Here is an 18,955-nt window from a genome sequence, read left to right on the forward strand (position 1 = left end):
ATCATCAGCTGTCTGTTATACTAAAATGATGGAATGTTCCAAGAGGTCTCTCTACTTTAATTGAACTTTGAGCAGATTGACAGTTGTAATTAATCTGAGGGAGAAAATTACTGTTTTTAAATCTCACATCAAGAGATATTCAGCAACAGTAAAGGTTGTTTGCCAACATAACATGGCAGTCCTGGTTTAGGACGAATGTTGCTGTAATTTAGCCCCAGGAGACATTGTCTCTAGCTGGCTATATGACAGATCGTAAGGACACAGATCATGTCGTATAGCCAGCTGGAGACGCTGTCTCCTGGGGCTGAATTACAGCGATATTCATCCTAAACCAGGACTGCCATGTTATGTTGGCAAACAATCTTTAATCTGAGGGAATTAAGAAAACAAATGTCTTGTGTCATTAACCTTGTGGCCTGACAAATGATAGATTGGTGGTTCAAGTTCTGTCTGTCAATATGTTGCTCTTTTTTTCATGCAAAATTGAGAATTTTATATAGTGATTCATAGTAAAATATGAAATATTTATTTATACATAAAAATAGGGGTGGGGGGCAGTAACCCAAAAAGTTTGAGAATATCTGACGTAAACGAATACAAGTAGAAGTATAATCCATAACCAATGTCTCATTTTGTTATTTTTTCTTGTAGTTTTTGCAATGCTTGGTATGTTATCTCCAGCCTCACGAGGAGCTCTGATGACAGCTGCCATTTTCCTTTTTGTCTTCCTTGGGTAAGTTTGCTGTTCTATTTCAGGCTTTGTACCTAGAGTAGAAAAGAATATTTCTTGGTATATTTTGATGTTTCTAATTACTGGACGTTAAATGATGATGATGATGATGATGATAATCCTCAGAAGCTCTTCAATTCTTAGATGGTTCCATTGCTTCTTTTTCGTCTCCAGCCCCTTGTATATCATTTGTAATGGCCAAGTTATTTTTTTATGCTTTTACTTATTTCTGTCATTTGACTGCGGCCATACTGGAGCACCGCCTTTAGTCGAACAAATCAGCCTCTGTGCTGGTGGCATGTAAAATGCACCATCCAAACATGGTCGATGCCAGGTCTGCCTGACTGGCTCCCATACTGGTGGCACGTAAAAAGCACCAAATGAACATGGCCGATGCCAGTACTCCCAGCCTGGCTCCCATGCCGGTGGCATCTGAATGTTATCGATGGCAGGCCCACCTGACTGGTTCCTGCACTGATGGCATGTAAAAAGCACGCACTACACTCTTGAAGTGGTTGGCGTTATGAAGGGCATCCAACTGTAGAAACATTGCCAAATCAGATTGGACCATCGTGCATCCTCTGGCTCTCCTGACCTGTCAAACCGTCCAACCCATACCAGCATGGAAAATAGACGTTAAATGATGATGATGATTATGACGACGATGATGATGATGATGATGATATACATGCATATACAGGGGGTGCAAAAGTAGGTATACAGTTATGAAAAAAGAAAACACGTGCAATACTCATTTTATTTTTATCTAAAAAAATTAAAAGTTACAATAAAATTATTATTATAGTTATGATAAATGTATCATTATGATTAATGACACTGAAGATATCCTAAATGAGGCTAATTAATTTAATGTGTTAATAATTTTAATGAATTAAGTATTATAACATTGATGTGGTACTTTCTGTATACCTACTTTTGCACCCCCCCCCCCCCCTGCTGTGTATATCTCCCCTAGCTATAGATGTTATTATATTCAGGATTAATGCATTCTCAGTTTCACTATCATAAACATGTTCTTCTTCAGGTTAATTGCTGGCTATTTTTCGGCTCGGCTCTATAAAACCATGAAAGGTAACCAGTGGAAAAAAGCAGCATTTCAGGTATTGTTGGCTTTTTTTTTTGTTTTTTATTTGAAAACTTGTGTGGAAAAGGTTAAATGTTTTTAATATTAATTAATGATAAGATTGCTGGCTCGTTAGCATAGTGGGCAAAATGTTTTGTGGCATTTTGTCTGTCCTTGGTGTTCTGAGTTCAAATTTCACTGATGTCGGCTTTGCCTTTCATCTTTCCAGAATCAATAAAATAAGCATCAATCAAATACTTGGTTTGATGCAATTGACCCCCCCCCCCCAACCTGCTAAAAAGTTGCTGGCCTTGTGCCAAATTTGGAACCAATATTAACTGGTGCATTGACAGAATTAGTTTGACTGTGGTGCCCTGCAGTTTTTATGTTCTCAGTTTCAAACCCTACCAAAGCAAGCTTCACCTTTCTAGTGTTGATCAGATAGGTACCAGTATATATACACACACACACACACACACACACACACACACACACACATAAGTGTGTGTATATATATGTGTGTGCGTGTATAGTACATATATGTACTTACCTTATACACACATACATACACTTACCTATAAATAAACAGATATAAACATATACACATAATGTGTGTGTGTATGTATATGCACACACACATGCACACATACAGGTGTCATCTCCAAGAATTGAATTAGAATTCTGATCATCACAATACACTTCCTCTATCTCCTTCCCCCCCCCCCCCCACTCCTTTGAAAATAACAGCTGAATCAAGATTGACATTTTGAATTGCAATTTAATTTCAATGGGTTCACCACATATATTTCTCTTTTCCAATCCTAAGGTGTATAGTTGCAAATATGCTAATATGTATATAATAAGAGAAAAGGAGGGAGAGAGAGAGAGAGAGAGAGAGAGAGGTTTTTGAAAACAATGAAGTTTAATTATTCTTGATTCAATCAATGGGTTGACCTCATTAATACAATATAATTGGAAAGAAACCTCTCTCTCTCTTTTTCTTTCTCTATCTCTCTTTCTCTCTCTCTTTCTTTCTCTCTCTCTTTCTCTCTCTCTTTCTCTCTCTCTCTCTCTCTCTCTCTCTCTCTCTCTCTCATGATATTTATATATCATCATCATTTAACGCCTGCCACTATGGTTCAGGTGGTTTGACTGGAACTGGTAAGCTGGAGAGCTGAACCGGGCTCCAGTCTGTTTCGGCCTGGTTCCTACAGCTGGATGCCCTTCCTAATGCCAACCACTCCAGGAGAGTGAAGTGGGTGCCTCCACGTGTCACTGAAATGAGTGCTTTTATGTGCCACTGGCATGCAAGCTGGTATATGTCACCAGCCCCAACTATTTTCAAACGGTTTCACTTGGCTTCACGAGTCTTCTCAAGCACAGCATATCGCTAAAGGTCTCGGTCACCAGTCATCACCTCCATAAGGCTTCACCACCTCATCCCTCATCTTCCTGGGTCTATGTCCTCGCTTCCTCATCGCACATCTTCCTGGGTCTACCTCTTCCACAGGTTCCCTCCACAGTTAGAGATTGACACTTCTTTACACAGCTGTCCTCAACCATACACATCACTTGACCATACCAGCACACGTCTCTCTTTCACACTCCATCTGATACCTCTTATGCCCAGTTTTTCTCTCAAGATGCTTACAGTCCACAGCCCGTGTTTCACTGCCGTGTAGCATAGCTGTTCACACACAGGCATCATACAATCTACCTTTCACTCTGAGGGAGAGGTCCTTAGTTGCCAATAAAGGTAGAAGCTCTCTGAACTTTGCCCAGCTCATTCTTATTCTAGCAGATAACCTAGATAACAGAAGCTATCAACTACTTCTAGGTATCCCCATTGGCATTTGAGGAGTCTATTTTCTCTATATTTTGTAGTGTTTATTGTACCTGTGCACCTGTCACACACAAAGACTATTTTCCCTATTAACCTTCCTCTCATATTGCTGCACCTCTTATGTGTCCATAGCTTGCACCAAGTACACCATATGGAGTTTCTACCTAGGCCTTTTCTACATATCGAGCAGGGCCATCTACCTGAATGGATTTATAATTTGTCAGCTTTCCTTCTAAGTACATAACTATTTATTTAATTATTAGTATGTTTTTACTTTTTATCTGGTTATCTTTTTCAGTCTTTTCTTTCTTCCTTTTTTTTTTTCTTTTTATCTCTTCATCACTTGCTTTTTAATTGGAATATACAATGTATGAATTTCATTTTTACAGACAGGAACATTTTATCCTGGAATCCTTTTTGGAACTTGTTTTATTTTAAATTTCTTCATTTGGGGAAAACATTCATCAGGAGCAGTAAGTAATGGAAAATATTTATATTTTCTTTGTTATTTGAGTCTATCAAACATTAGCATTATCAAAATTCTGTTTAGAATGTTTTAGCCCATTACATACACCATACAAGTCAATACAATTTTGATGGTACTTTTATATTAATTTGTGTTTTTTTCGTCTTGCAAGGTACTTGGTGACCCTGTCAGTGCAGGTGCCACTTAAAGAGCATTCAGTTTACACTATAAAGTGGTTGGCATTTGGAAGGGCATCCAGCTGTAAAAACCCTGCCTAAACTGACCTCACTTGTGCTTGTACCATGTAAAAAGCACTAAGACCACTCTGCTGAGTGGTTGGTGTCAGGAAGGGCATCCAGCTGTAAAAACCCTGCTGAAAGACATTCACACCAAATATTAAGGTTTAAGCCATCTTGTGCATGATCCCAGCATACATTTTCCATTCTAGAGAATTTACCTTCCCTCTCAAAATGTTTGTTCTGTTCCTGTATTTTCTTGTTTTATTACTTTTTTTTTTTTTTTGTATAAGATGCTCCGTATTAATTTGACTGTTGTTTAATTCTTACAGGTTCCATTCAGTACAATGGTTGCACTATTATGTATGTGGTTTGGGATCTCACTTCCATTGGTCTTTTTGGGTTACTATTTTGGTTACAGAAAACAGGTGAATGGAATTACTTTGTCTCCAACAAATTTCTATCATTTCTCAAACTTTTCACTTTGGTTTATGATTCGTTTGCCTCAGTTTCATTATTTAAAGTGAACTGTTTCTGTTTATTTTCCCAGCCGTACCAACATCCTGTACGAACTAACCAAATTCCAAGACAAGTTCCTGAACAGATGTGGTATATGAACCCTATATTAGGGTCTGTATGATTTATTAATATTATGAATTAGAAAATCTTAAGCCTTTTTAATTAATACAGAACAACAGTTACTGAGTCTAAAGTACTAAATTTGACAGCAATTAAGAAAATGCCTCAAAAAAAAAAACCTCATCCCAGTCATATATGTGAAGTTGGGCTTTCCATAAGCAGCATTGCACTGAAATCTCTCTCCCCTAAATACATGCTGTTGAAATTGGGATGCATGTAAAATACCCGTGTGTCTTTTTTGCCATCAGATACAGTAACTGATAAAAAAGAAAAGAAAAAAAATTAATTTTGTCTTTGAATTTACAATTTTTTTAAGCAAAAGTAAAAAATGGAAATGAAGTTCAGAACAGTTGGTGCTCTTATCTGTTGACATTTGCCTCATTCTTTATTTGGTTCTCAGCTCTTCAATCAACCAATCAGTTCTCTCCCTCCCTCCCTCTCTCTCTCTCTCACCAATGTTTAAAATCTCTAACTTTAGCATTCACTCTTTTCTTTTCTTTTTTTCTTTTTTTTTCAGTTAGTCCTATGTTGAAATGGTCTTTAATTTTATACATAATATATATTCTTACTCCAGACAGCTAACTGGCTGTAATTCCTAATTTCAACATCTCTTGTGCAGTTTTTAGGGAAGAAACCTATCATGAGTTGGTGGTGGTGGTGGTGGATATAAAGAATTAAAAAAATATATATAACAAGAGATTATCATTTTATAATCCTATAAAGCATATTATATACTTAATCCTGGTCCTGAATTTGTTAATGCTTCTGCCTGGATTTGTGTGTAACTTAACCTTTTGTTTCCGTTTTCTTTCTCTTCTGCTGCAGGACACTAATGGCTGGCATTTTGCCATTTGGAGCTGTGTTCATTGAGTTATTCTTCATTTTCACTGTAAGTATAATAAACAATCCTTAACACTTTCAATTATCATCTCAAGAATTTTTCTCTCAGTAACGAGCAAACAAACTTGGGAACCTGTGCAGTTGCTCGACCCACTAGAAATAGCAGCCAAATCTCCATCAAGTCACTCCCCACTAGTATGTCTGAACAAAAAAAAAGGTGGGCTTGTCATCTAGGTTTGCTTGATCAGGACTAATCTTGGACGAATCAATGACATGAATCCCTCGAGGGAGTCAACACCAACAGGTACCAGTAATATATTGAGGCTTATTGGTATCGGCCTAAAGAAACCTTTATATTTAGAAGAATGTTGAGTTAGCAGAAACATTGGCTGCCAGACTAAATATTTCATTAACTGCCCTATTTTCTGAGTTCAAACCCTGCTGACAGTGCTTTCATTTTTCGTGGTTGACAGAATAATAAACATGAGTGGTGTTTCATGAAACTCCTCTTCAACCTCCCTCCCCTTCTCTTCTTCCCCTTCCCCCCTTCTATTCACCCTCCTCTTCTCTTCACTCTCCTTTCCCCTCCCCTCCTTTCCTAGAAACGGTTATTTTTACTGTTTTTTTTTTTTTTTTAAATGTATTCAATATGAATCTCAAATTGAAAACGTTTTCACCAGTTCTTTTATTTATGTTTTACACATTTTTATTCCAATTGCTCATAATGTCCCCTGATGGGATTGTTTATTTGTTATAGGAATATTTCAATCAGAATATTAATAAAACATAATTTCAATATAAGCCAATCATTTTCTTTCAAATATTCTTTTCATTTTCTTCTTTTGTAGGCAATTTGGGAGAATCAGTTTTATTATTTGTTTGGATTCTTGTTCTTGGTCTTCATCATTTTAGTAATTTCAGTGTCCCAAATTTCCATTGTGATGGTATATTTCCAATTATGTGGTGAGGTGAGTCATTCAAAAGTTCATCTTTGTGTATCTGATCTTGCTGAAATGTTTTACGTAAACCTTGTCCTACGTTTTGTAGGACACACCTAACAAGTGTCCAACTTAGACACCACCAGCACCTTGTCTTTCTGGAGATTTCTCCATTGTAAGCATTCAAATCAGACTTCGAGCCTAACAGTACATGTCTTTGAATCCGGTGCTTTTTACCTGCATTCCTTTGTGTGGTGCCACTGTCTGTGAGAAGTTATTTGATGAGGAAGAGTTTGCTGCAGCAGTTTCATTGTACCTTTCAAAAGTATGTGGCCATATATCTTTGTTAATAACCAATACTGCTGTATTAGCAGAATCAGTAGAGCAACAAACAAATTACCTTTTTTGTTGAGTTACATTTGGAGTTCAAATCTTGTTGGAATCAATAAAATAACGGAGCAGTGAAAATGAGATCATTATTACTAATTTTGTTATAATTTTACTAATTATACTAATTATTGTATGTGATTTATTTTCAGGATTACCATTGGTGGTGGCATTCATTTGTTGTGTCTGGTGGCTCTGCTGTCTACATGTTTGCATATTCTATCTTCTATTTTGTTACAAAGGTAAATCTTATACACTTTATGTATTTGTTTTCTGTGTCAACCTTGCTTTCGTTCTCTGGATGCTGTTTCATTCCATGATGGTTCACTGCTGTATCCTACATCCCTGGGATGATCTGTTGGTTGGGTTCAATCGGCACCTGACACACATTCAGTTGAATGTCAGTCTTAGATTTACAGCTCTTTTATTTAAAAGAAAAAACAACAAAAAACAAACAACTTTACATCTAATAAAGATGATTGGCTGATGCAGCAGAACATCAGGCCCAATGCCTTTCAGTATTTGTTCTGTTCCAAGGTCGACTTTCATTCTTTCTGGGTTGATAAAAACAAAATACTATACAAGTCCTCCTCTGCCCTAAATTTCTGGTTTCGTGCTTATGTTACAAACTATTATTGGAACTGGCAGAATCGTTAGCAGCGTTTCTTTGGACTTTACGTTCTGGGTTCAAATTTTGCTGACTTTGCCTTTTGTCCTCTATGAAATAAATACCAGCCATGTACTGGGGTGGCTGTAATCAAGTAGCCCCCCCCCCTCGCCATTTCAGGCCTTGTACCTATAGTAGAAAGCATAATTCTGCTGAGGTCAACTTTGCTGTTCATTCTTTTTGGGGGTTGATGAAATAAGTGCCAGTCAAGTATCGGGGTCGATGATGTAATCAACAAACCCCTTCCCTTAAACGGGGTTGATGATGTAATCAACAAACCCCTTCCCTTAAATGGGGGCGATGATGTAATCAACTAACCTCTTCCCCTAAAATTCCAGGCCTTGTGCCTCTTGTGGAGAGGATTATTATTATTATTACTGCAGTGGATAGCAGAAATAGTGGAGCCCCAGTTTCAATCCCTAATAGTATTCATCACCATCATTCGATGTCTGTTTTCCATGCTGGCATGGGTTGGATGGTTTGACTGAGGATTGGCGAACCAGAAGGCTGCACCAGGCTCCAATCTCATTTGGCATGGTTTTTCTATGGCTGGATGCCCTTCCTAATGGCAACCATTCCAAGAGTGTAGTGGGTACTTTTATGTGCCACTGGCAAGAGGGCCAGTCAGGCGGTACTGGCAACAGCCACGTCAGCCATTTTGATTTGATTTCCCTTGCCTCAACAGGTCTTCGCAAGCAAAGTTTATTTGTCCAATGAATGAAGGGTACTCATAAGTGGGCTGGTTATACACACGGACATTAAATGATGATGAAGAATCGGGATAAAATGTCACTAACCATTTTGCCCCGATGTGCAAATGACTGCCATTTATTTTTCAGATTAAAATCTCAATATTGACATTTACCTGTCATCGTTCAGCAAAGTCCTGTGTCAATTAGATTGACTAACCCCTCCCCCCCTCCACTTCCTAAACTGTGTGAAATCATTTGATTATGAGTCATTGTTATTAGTTTAATTATATTCTTTATCCTTTGCCTGGATAATCTCTATTATTTCTGTCCTTTTTTTTTTTTTTTTTTTTGTTTCCAGCTCGAAATCACAGAATTCATCCCAACTCTTCTCTATTTTGGTTACACATTGCTCATGTCTTTCACATTCTGGATCCTGACTGGCACCATCGGCTTCTACGCAGCATACTTTTTTATTCGACGAATTTATGCAGCAATCAAAATTGACTGATGGATTCCTCTCTACCTAGACTACTTCTCTTAGGATCTACTTCAACATTTACTTTTAACAACCACACTACTACTACTACTATTACTACTACTACTAACAACAACAACAACATCAACAACAATAATAATAATAAAAATAAAAACAACAAAGACTTGACAAATTGGTTTTATCAGTATTTATGAAGACTGGAAGATGGACTGAGAGATAAGAACACAAACCATTGTCAAGAATCATAATGCTTTACCATCATCATGCTCTCTTCTTATGTTTTTTTTATTATTCTTATTCTTCTTTGTATTATTATTATTATTATTATTTAAATTGTTATTTTGCCAAAAGAGTTGTTCCACACAAATATTGGGAAATCCAGGGTTGAGTAATTCGGAGAAAGAAAACTGGGAAGTTTTAATTAAATTAAAAGAGGAAAGGGAAAAAAACAATTAAATCCTTGCAGATGAGGGTGGAATCTAAAGTAAAAAAAGAAACGGAAAAAGAAAAAAAAGAATCATTAAAACAAAAACACAACTTTTAAGAAAACTGTTTTTGGTGAATTACATTTTAGAAAATTTTTACTTGTTATTTTTGTTACTATTCTTCTTCTTCTTCTTCTTATTGTTAAGGTAGCAGGCTGGCAGAATTGTTACCATTCCGGGTAAAATGCTTGGCAACATTTTGTCTGTCTTTACGTTCTGAGTTCAAATTTCACCAGGGTTGACTTTGCCCTTCGTCCTTTTGGGGTCAGTGAATTAAGGACCAGTGAAACACTGGGGTCTCCCCCCTCCCCCCGCAATTTCAGGCCTTGTGCCTTTAACAGAAAGGATTATTATTCTCCTCCTCCTCTTCTTGTTCTTTAGGCAACACGCTGGCAGATTCGTTACCATGCCGGACAACACGCTTGGCAGCGTTTCTTCAAACTTTCTGTTCTGAGTTCAAATGCTGCCAGGGTTGATTTTTGCCATTCATCCAATCGGGGTCAATAAAATAAGTACCAGTTGAACCGGGGGGGGGGGGGTCGATGTAATTGACTTAGCCCCTCCCACCAAACTACTGGCCTTTTGCCAAAACTTAGTACCATTATTATTATTATTGATGGCAGAATCAGTAGAGTACTTGACAAAATTCCTGGTGGCTTTCCTTACCATTCCTCTGTCTGGAATCACTCAGATAGGAACCAGTGAAGCCCTGGAGGATCTGTTAAATCAGTTGGACCCTCTTGCAAATTGTTGGTCCTTGTGGTAAAGTTAGGGATCTTCTTCTTCTCAACTGGTTGATTATCAGAATTGTTGGACAAATGCTTTGCAGTATTCTTTCTGTCTCTTATTCCGAGTTCAAGTGTTGCTTTGGTAAGCTTTGTTCTATCCTTCTGGAGCTGATAAACTAACATACCAGTCATATGCTGGGTTAGATGATATAAACGACAGTTTGCTCCTACCAGATTGGTAGAATCGGCAGAGCATCGGGCCAAATGTCTTGCAGTAATTGTTCTGAGCCATTACTTTCTCCAGTGTTAACTTTGCCTTTCACCCTTCCAGGCTTGATAATATTATAAAACAGTCGAGTACCGGGGGCAATGATTTAATCAACTCCTTTTTTCATAAATCTCTGGCCTTGTACCTGTCTTAGAAACAATTATTAAGGTGGTGAGCTGTCAGAATCGTTATCGGACAAAATGCTTAGCAGTATCCAAATTCTGTCAAGTTTGACTTTACTTTTAATCCTTTCAGAATTGATCACATAAGTACCAGTCATGCACTGGGGGTCGATGTAATTGACTATCCCCCTCCCTGCAAATTTTCAGGCCTTGTACCTATTATAGAAAGGATTATTATGAGATACCTTGTGGTATTTAGTTTATATTGTGTCCCCTCCCCATGGGTCATCTTTCACTTTTGTCTCTCTCGAGTCAACAGGAATAAAAAATACCAGTTATGTTTTGGGATCAATCTAATTGACCCTGCCTCTCTGTCCTTCCCCTAAACTTTTTGGCTTTCTGCCAATATTAGTTGTTGTTTTCTATTTTTTTTCTCTTAGGTTGCTTTTTTGCTGTTCTAGAAACATTGATTTTTCTCCCTCACTCTATGACAAATGTGGTTTTTTTAAATAATTTATTTCTGTGTGGGCTGTAGATTTCAACAATTTCATTTTTATATGTTAAAACTTATTATTATTACACTTTGTTAATACCCTTTTCAATTTTCTTGAAAAGTTATGTCATCTCAATGTTTCCATGTATATATGTGTGGTTATATATCCGTGCGTGTGTGTATGTATTCACATATGTACATATATATATATATATGTGTGTGTGTATGTATGCATTTACAGAGGGTGCGTATGTGAACTTAAGCTAAATTTCTTTCCATGTTCTTTTTTCTTCCATAACAATGTGTTTTTTTTTTCTTTTTGTTATGTTATAATAAAATATTTTTGTTTCATTCCATGAAAAGCTAACAGTCCCTTTTATTGCGTGCAAAACTGAATTTCTTCCTTGGAAGGCGAAAAGTTGCCATAAATAAATAAAAAGAGAAAATATAAAAAAAATTAGACAAAAGACTAACAAGAAAATGATATCAAAGAAAAAAAAAAATCATTAACGTTTTACTAAAACTATTGATATTCATTGTAATATAGGTTTTATTTTCTTATCTTTACTCCTAAATCTGGTCAGCTTTTGAAAGATTAGAAGTTGATTGCAAGAAATGCGAAAATCCATCAAGTGAAATTGAGTGGTTCTATTCAGACATGGCAGATTGAAAAAAAAATAAAATTAAAGAAATTTTTGCATTCCTCCTTCAACCTGTTTAATTCAACAATTATTAACGAGCCTATAAGTATTCTCTAGTTGTTTGTCACCAATATGTTGAGGAAAAACTCGGCACACGTGCACTAAGGTGAGTCAGCATTGATGTTAAACTGCTCTAATGAATATGTCTGTTAACGATGTAATACAGAGCAAATATCTCTTCTCATTGTCACAAGTATTATCTTTTATTCCTACTTATTTATTTATTTATTTACTCTTTCTCTCTCGAATGTGTCTGAAACGGTACTAATCTATGAACCCTCAAGAAATCTGTTCACTGAATTTATGATAACCCTTTAGCATTTCAGATTCCACTCTCAAATCTAATGTTTATTAATTCATATTGTTTTGAACTAATACTGCATTATCTTTTAGCTTTTAGATTTCGATGATGTCATTGTTTATTTTGAGAATGGCATTGTAGGTTAGATGTGAGAGGCTGGATGTGGCCAATTTGAACAGTAAAGCTGCCCACCCTAATTTCAGGCCTAGCAGACAGTTATTACTATAAATTATAATGGTAGAAGCTTGATTATTAAATATTGTATTGATAACAATGAGAGTTTGTTTAAATAATTTTAATATTTAACTAGAACAAGTTTTCTAGTCACACCTGTGATAGGTAAATATAGAAAATGAAAGAGCAACAGCATTAGATTGTTATAAGAAGATGAAGACAGGCATGTTCCTCTTTGGAATATTGGCTTGAATCCAGTTTAGAGGACAACTTCCGTTTTTATGTCTTTGAATTTTATTTTAAGAGAAGAACCAATTCATTATGTCCAACATTTCACTCTCTCTCTCTCTGTCATCTTTCAGCTCATTTTCCATCTTTTTACCTGTTTGTATGATATTAAAAAAAAAAAAAAAAAAAAAATTAAAAAGGCCAAAAAAAAAAGAAAATGACAGATGGCAGCTTGTGTTTTGGAAGAAAGCTGAAATTTCTATAACTGGAAGCGGACTGTTGTCCGTTTAAGAGGAACAAACTTGGACATGGGAGGAGGTGGTAGGGAAATGAAATTGTGATACGATGTTTCCTATTGAATCAGTTTTAATCTGAATTATACCAAGAGAGATTTCAGAAGGATTGGATTATTTTCTTGGAACCATGCACTCCTTCATTTGGAGGTCTTTGATTTGCCATTCTTTGGAAGAATTTATCACAACTGAATTATAAAAGGATAATGACAAATCATTTTGATTTGATGTTGAAAAGTGACAAACTTTTGGAGACTCTAAAACCATTTAACCATTCCTTTGTGAATTATATTCTGTCGATTGATGACTTTTGTTATTCCTGTCTAATATCAAATCATGTCTGCATTTTTTTTTGTCATTTTCTGTGTGAAAAGAATCTGTCTATAATTGTTTGTTGATGTGGGTTGGCTAGGTCTGCATTCTTAGGATAAACTTTAGCAGCTGGATATCATAATTTGTGTCATTAACTATATTATGATGTGAGTTTATTTTATTTCTAAAATTTTCATTAATTTCGTGATGAATAGCACTTTGTACTGCAGCACACAACGCCAGAACTGTGAGAGGGTTTTAGAGAGAAAGAGTCTCCAGCCCCTTAATTGCTAATGAGAGGACACCCCTAAAATATCTGCTCCAAAACACAGCAACCACTTCCACTTAAATCAGCATGGAATTATTAACCATTCTTGTTTCGTTAAGGTCTTGTTAATTATGGTTTTTACTTTTCAATCAGAAGATAGAGAAAAAAATGAATGTAGGTTTTGAGGTTTTCAATGTGAAATATTGTCTCGTAGTGGTTTTGTTTAACATGTTTAGTTGTACATTTTATTTGCTTGATTTGAGGGACCACCTTGGTAGAACGACACTTTATTTTGTGACCACAGATTAATAAAATTAAGCAAAATCCTCAAAAATTCTGAATATCTCTTGAATAAACAAAAAACAAACAAGTACTTTGGTGGTCACTGCTGCACTTTTGGGACGGATTTATGATGGCTCAGAATTTGATTTTTATGAAAAACAAGTGGAGGAAGCCAGCCACACATCATTTTGGGGGATTGAAGGTTTTCATTTGATTTCATTAAATTTTTTTTTTTTGGAATTAGTAAAACTGAAATGACTTGAACAAATTTAAAAGAAAAATGTTTTTTTTCCTAAAAATTATGGAAATATTTCTTTCTTTTTTATTTGTGTGTATGGAATAAAGAAAAATAAATATTTTTCTTCAAAAATGACCTCCTCAGTCATCTTGGCATGTCTGAGGTTTATGTAATATTTTGTTTTGACGAATCTGCTATTTGTTCTAATTTAACCACTTCAATAATCTGTAATAAAATACAAAAAAAAAAAAAAATGGGCAATATGTTAAAATGACAAAGACAAACAAAATTCTGTTTTCATTTTTTCTTTTATTTTTCAATTTGGAAATATTGAGCATCTTCTTGGCACATATAATTTTGGTTGAGTGAATAACTGTTCTTTTCAGTTGGATGTTTCCTTCCATTGAACAAAAGACAAGCACATACACACACACAAATAGGAATTTCTGCCTACCAAATTCAATCACAAGGCTTCAGTCAGCCTAAGGCTATACCAGAAGACACTTGTCCAAGGTCTACTCAGCCATACTGTGTGGCACTTTGAGCAATCGCTGTATGGTATTTAATTGTTGCTGCTCAGTCCAGCCCTCTTCTCCATAGCTCTGTCACATTTTAGGAATGGTCAAATTCATTCCAGAGTTTTCCACTAATAATTCTGGTCTCTAGAATATTCACCAAAGAGAGACGAAAAGCAAAAATCAATTTTGATTGTGCTTGAATATAAAGATAAAGATAGGACATGACTAAAATATTTACAGGCAGTCTTTAATGTGCCATTCCCTCATTTCACTGCCCGTAAAGGCTAGAATAATAAACCAAATGAAATGCTGGCATGTTTTGAAGTCATTTCACTGATGGAGGCACCGTAGATTTCAGTTTTGACTTCTCATAACTTTATTAATTACAACAGTTTTGAGCTTTCTTGTTTCAAAATTTGTTATTTAGCAGCTATTTGGACAGGGACACATTTGAACGGAAATATTCTCATGTAGTAAAGATTGTTTGCCAACATAACATGGCAGTCCTGGTTTAGGACGAATGTTGCTGTAATTTAGCCCCAGGAGACATCGTCTCCAGCTGGCTATACAACACGATCTGTGTCCTTATATTTTTGAACAAGGGAATCTAGCACCCCAACCCCTCAGCTCAAAGCAATATCTGTATCGCGAAAGTAGAAATATTCTTGTTAATAATTAAGAGAACATTAGAAAGTTAAAGCTTCTTTTGCAAGATATTCCATTGTTACTGTTGTTATGTTTGTCATTGGATGGGGTGGTCAGGTCCTTTTTTCTTTCTTGTCAGATGCTCTGCCCGATATGCCAACCTTTTTTATTTACCTCTTACAACATTCTGGGTGTATCTTTTTACAAATCAAGTTATTAAGCAATTTGTCCCCTGCCTATCTTTTGCATCACACCTACACACCGTGATGCTGAAAACAAGTTTGGTAACACAGAAATCAGGTTTTGGTGAGGACAGTGTATAGCCAACTGAACTATAGTAATCCATGGCACCAATGGAATGGGAAACCAAGCTGACATCAGTTAGAACACAATCTATTTTAAGACTTGTTATAAGTATGTTATTATAGCTTTTAATGAAGAAGAGTAGCATCATTGATCCCTTTTCAGGGCTCTGGAGAGTTCTGGGGTGAAAATCACGATTTTTAGTTTGACCTCAGGCTAATTCAACAGTGTGCACTCAATTTCTGGCAATGATATTTGAAGGTCAAGGATTGGTGTTAAATCTGGGAGAAGGGTTAAGTGTCCCATCCAAGAACATATAAGAGTCCGTTTGAAGGATTTCTGCTCTGTCTCTGGAAATTTCATTTGAAATCAAGTTGATCTTAAAGCACTTCATTGAACTCCATCGGGAATTGGTAAGGAAGTCGGGCTACTCAACAGAATCATTTCAAAACTTATTTCATCAATTGATCTAAGACTTTGAACTGTTACGGTACAGTGTGCAAAACTTCTTAACACTCGCCATTTTGTTTCAGTGCATCAGGTTTTAACTTTAGTCAAGGCTTCAAACTAAAAGTCAAAAGAAATAGATAAAAAAAGCAACAAATAAATAAAAACAGTCAACTGTTTTTAGTATCGGTGGTGTGGTTGGATTTGAAATGAACCCCCAATGTAAATGAATTTGCTGCCAGTTTTGTGGGTTATGTCCCTTCATATGAAATACTTTCAGAGTTGTTACCCTTACACTCACCAATTATTCTCTTATTACCCATAACCGCTCGCTTCCTATTCTTATTTTGTTATTACTTTTGGACTCGTCTACTATTCCTATACAAATATACACATCCAGTACTGCAGATGTTTGAATTATAAATGAGACAATTTCTTGGGGGTTTATAAGTCATTTCGTATATTGCTCTTGTATCAGAAGAATTTGGGAAAGAACGAGACAATTAGACAGAAAAACTGTGGAGAGTAAAGCGAAGATACCTGTATCCCAGTCTATAAGAATTGGTCAGTAATTAATCTGACCAAAGCTTGTGAAATGTTATTGGCCAGGTTGGAAATGGCGAAATATTTTGATACCTGATAATATAAACTATTAGAAATAAATATAAAATTGACTACAGCAATGATAATGAAATTTTACCAGCTACAAATATTCTGCAGCAGCAGAAAAAAAAAAGATTGCAAATCTTTAATTCGTATCTGAGTTAAGACAATACGCGCTCCAATTTTGAATCAACAAAATTCATTTTACGTGAACTTTAAATTTCCGAAAATTAAAAGAAATTCATTTAATCACATGTATATAAAGTAGAGACAATACGAAATAAAACTTCATTATCAACTGTACTATATCGATTACTCTAAACATTCACTTATTTATATTTATTTGTATTTACTTAAAAATAACTGAAACTATAACGAAATAAAGATCTAGTTTAAACAGTTTATTATTACAATATTTATAAACAACCATGTTGATATAAATTGCTTCTGCACAGGGGAATTCAATATTTTAAAAATCCGTTCTGGATAAGGTTTTAAGGATGGGGGCAGTCGACCTTCAACCAAACCAAGAAAAGTGTTTCCATTGCTTTTTTCAACCTGTTGTCAGTCTCAACTCCTGTGATGAGGACAGGATTTGAAATGAAAACACGTTGAACCGGAAGAGCTACAGTAAATCATCCCGTTTAGAATCGCTCAAACAATTCAGATGGTCAACTGCTCGGAGAGGAATTGTTATTTATGGATCCCGAAAGAATGAAAAAGGGGTTTATTAATTCGCCCTTAAGACCTTAATACTTGTATAATAACGAAGACTTATGAGTAAAGAACAGAAATTCATGAAAGAAATAAGGAGAAAACGGATTTTGAAATTAAAAAAAATCGTTTATTCTATAATACAAAATTTATGACAAATTAAATGTAAAAAAGTGTTAGTTGTAAATCTGAATGGTTAAAAATAAATGTAATCTCTCTCGTTAATTACAAATATAGAAAAAAAAATTACAAAAAAAAAAACAGGAGTAAAAAGAAATAGAATTATGATATGAACGAGTTAATGCTTTGTTTTTCGGAGACAAAGCAGAAGATTTACATGGAAATAATTAACGAATTAAGAGTCGTGTAAAAATATATGAAATGTAATAGAAATGAATGAAACGTCGATGGAGGTGATATAGTGTTTGTATGTAGACGAATGTCAGTGTAGAACATTCAGAATTAAAGAGAAATGTTTCCATGTTCAACTGTGTAAAGTTAATATGAATAAAATACATGTGAACTGTTGCAATAAAGTACAGTGAGAAATTGATGTCTATTTACATATTATATACATTAAAACACACCTGAATGTAGCAGGTCGTGTTACTTATGCACAGCCATAGAGAGTAAGTTAAATTCTTACTTTATTATGTCGGAAACAGTGTATGCTTCGTTCACTATTAACATTTGTTATGTTTTCTGTGTAATTTACGTAGAGTGTAGAAATATGTTAATCAGTTTTCACCGCGTTCTCCGTGTTACTTGGCGACACAGATCTGTTTAAAAAGGGAAACTGTTTCTTGAACTGAGTGTCTGTGTTGTGAAGTATCTCAAGGAAATCAACCGCTAATTTATCCAATAATTGTTCATTGAGAGAAGTGTCCATATAAAAATGCCATAGATTTTGTTCGGAAGACAACGGAATCTTCCAGTTACCCCATTCAATAAACAAGTGTATACATATAGATGCGATAGTTTTTGCAGTATATTTGAGAGAGAACTTCGTTAAAATCAGACAGCATGTAGCAAACTGGTTAATTATTTTCATTAATTTATCTTCGAGTTTGATTATGTTACATACTTTGATAATATGAAATTGGGGTAGAGTAATTTGAAAATCGAAGTTTAAACAAACTAAAAGGGCTTCTTCATAAAGTAAAAAGTCATTGGCTATCCGATTAATGGTAGTTTTGTTTTTTTCTAAATGTAGATATTGTTTGAAATATGTTTGACTTTCAACAATCATTTGCTCAACTTCAAGCAATTTATCATCGAATTTAGCAGCCAAAAACAAACACACGGGCCCCATGAGTTTATAGCTAAACACTTGGAATGAGTTATACATATAGAATCGGTGCATATAAATTACGGCAGTGTTTAGTATATATTCACTTAACATCAATCGTCGGTTAATGTATAACATAAACATACCTGTTTTCTGACGATAAAGTAATTCGTTTTCATACGTAAAGTTATCAGGTTGATATCTTCGGTTGAAAATCTCAACAATTTGTTCTTCGCTGAAAATCCAGTCTGCTTTTCGTGGTGCTTTTCCATTGGAGCTTTCAGGTGATTCATTCATCGAAGTTTCATGATTTTGTTGATTATCATGAATTTCCACCTGTAATGAATTCTCAATATTCGCCATTTGATCCATTTTAAAATAAATTTCGTTTTTTAACTCTTTTTCGGTTAATCGATAAAGTTTCAGCTGTATGATGTCTGAAATCTGTATTTTCTTCGATATGTCCGTTGGAAAAATTACTTTCGCGGTCAGTAGGTGTTGCCGAAGCGGAAGTAGCGGGAGGAAA

The 18,955-nt window shown here is 35.4% G+C and overlaps 1 protein-coding gene and 1 long non-coding RNA gene across 3 annotated transcripts in view; one reads left to right on the forward strand and one right to left on the reverse strand.

Annotated features, from left to right (window-relative positions):
* Nucleotides 1–11,826, forward strand: part of LOC106868321 (transmembrane 9 superfamily member 4) — a 36,575-nt gene extending 24,749 nt beyond the window's left edge. For both annotated transcript variants that reach the window (XM_089356868.1, XM_089356869.1), the window contains exons 13-21: nucleotides 652–733; nucleotides 1,776–1,851; nucleotides 4,047–4,130; nucleotides 4,692–4,787; nucleotides 4,910–4,989; nucleotides 5,824–5,887; nucleotides 6,687–6,806; nucleotides 7,316–7,405; nucleotides 8,881–11,826. In XM_089356868.1, coding sequence (XP_089212994.1) covers nucleotides 652–733; nucleotides 1,776–1,851; nucleotides 4,047–4,130; nucleotides 4,692–4,787; nucleotides 4,910–4,989; nucleotides 5,824–5,887; nucleotides 6,687–6,806; nucleotides 7,316–7,405; nucleotides 8,881–9,030 — 842 coding nt within the window. In that variant the 3' untranslated portion in view covers nucleotides 9,031–11,826. The remainder of the gene's footprint in view (nucleotides 1–651; nucleotides 734–1,775; nucleotides 1,852–4,046; nucleotides 4,131–4,691; nucleotides 4,788–4,909; nucleotides 4,990–5,823; nucleotides 5,888–6,686; nucleotides 6,807–7,315; nucleotides 7,406–8,880) is intronic.
* A 3,997-nt stretch (nucleotides 11,827–15,823) lies between these two features.
* Nucleotides 15,824–18,950, reverse strand: LOC128248501 (uncharacterized). Its single transcript, XR_016242960.1, has 2 exons — nucleotides 18,576–18,950; nucleotides 15,824–15,944 (listed from the first exon to the last, which is right to left on the reverse strand). It is a non-coding gene; the product is annotated as an uncharacterized LOC128248501 (long non-coding RNA).
* Nucleotides 18,951–18,955: the final 5 nt, after the last annotated feature.

This window comes from Octopus bimaculoides, chromosome 8, assembly GCF_046866305.1.
Source record: "Octopus bimaculoides isolate indiv1 chromosome 8, ASM4686630v1, whole genome shotgun sequence".
Lineage (NCBI taxonomy): Eukaryota > Metazoa > Mollusca > Cephalopoda > Octopoda > Octopodidae > Octopus > Octopus bimaculoides.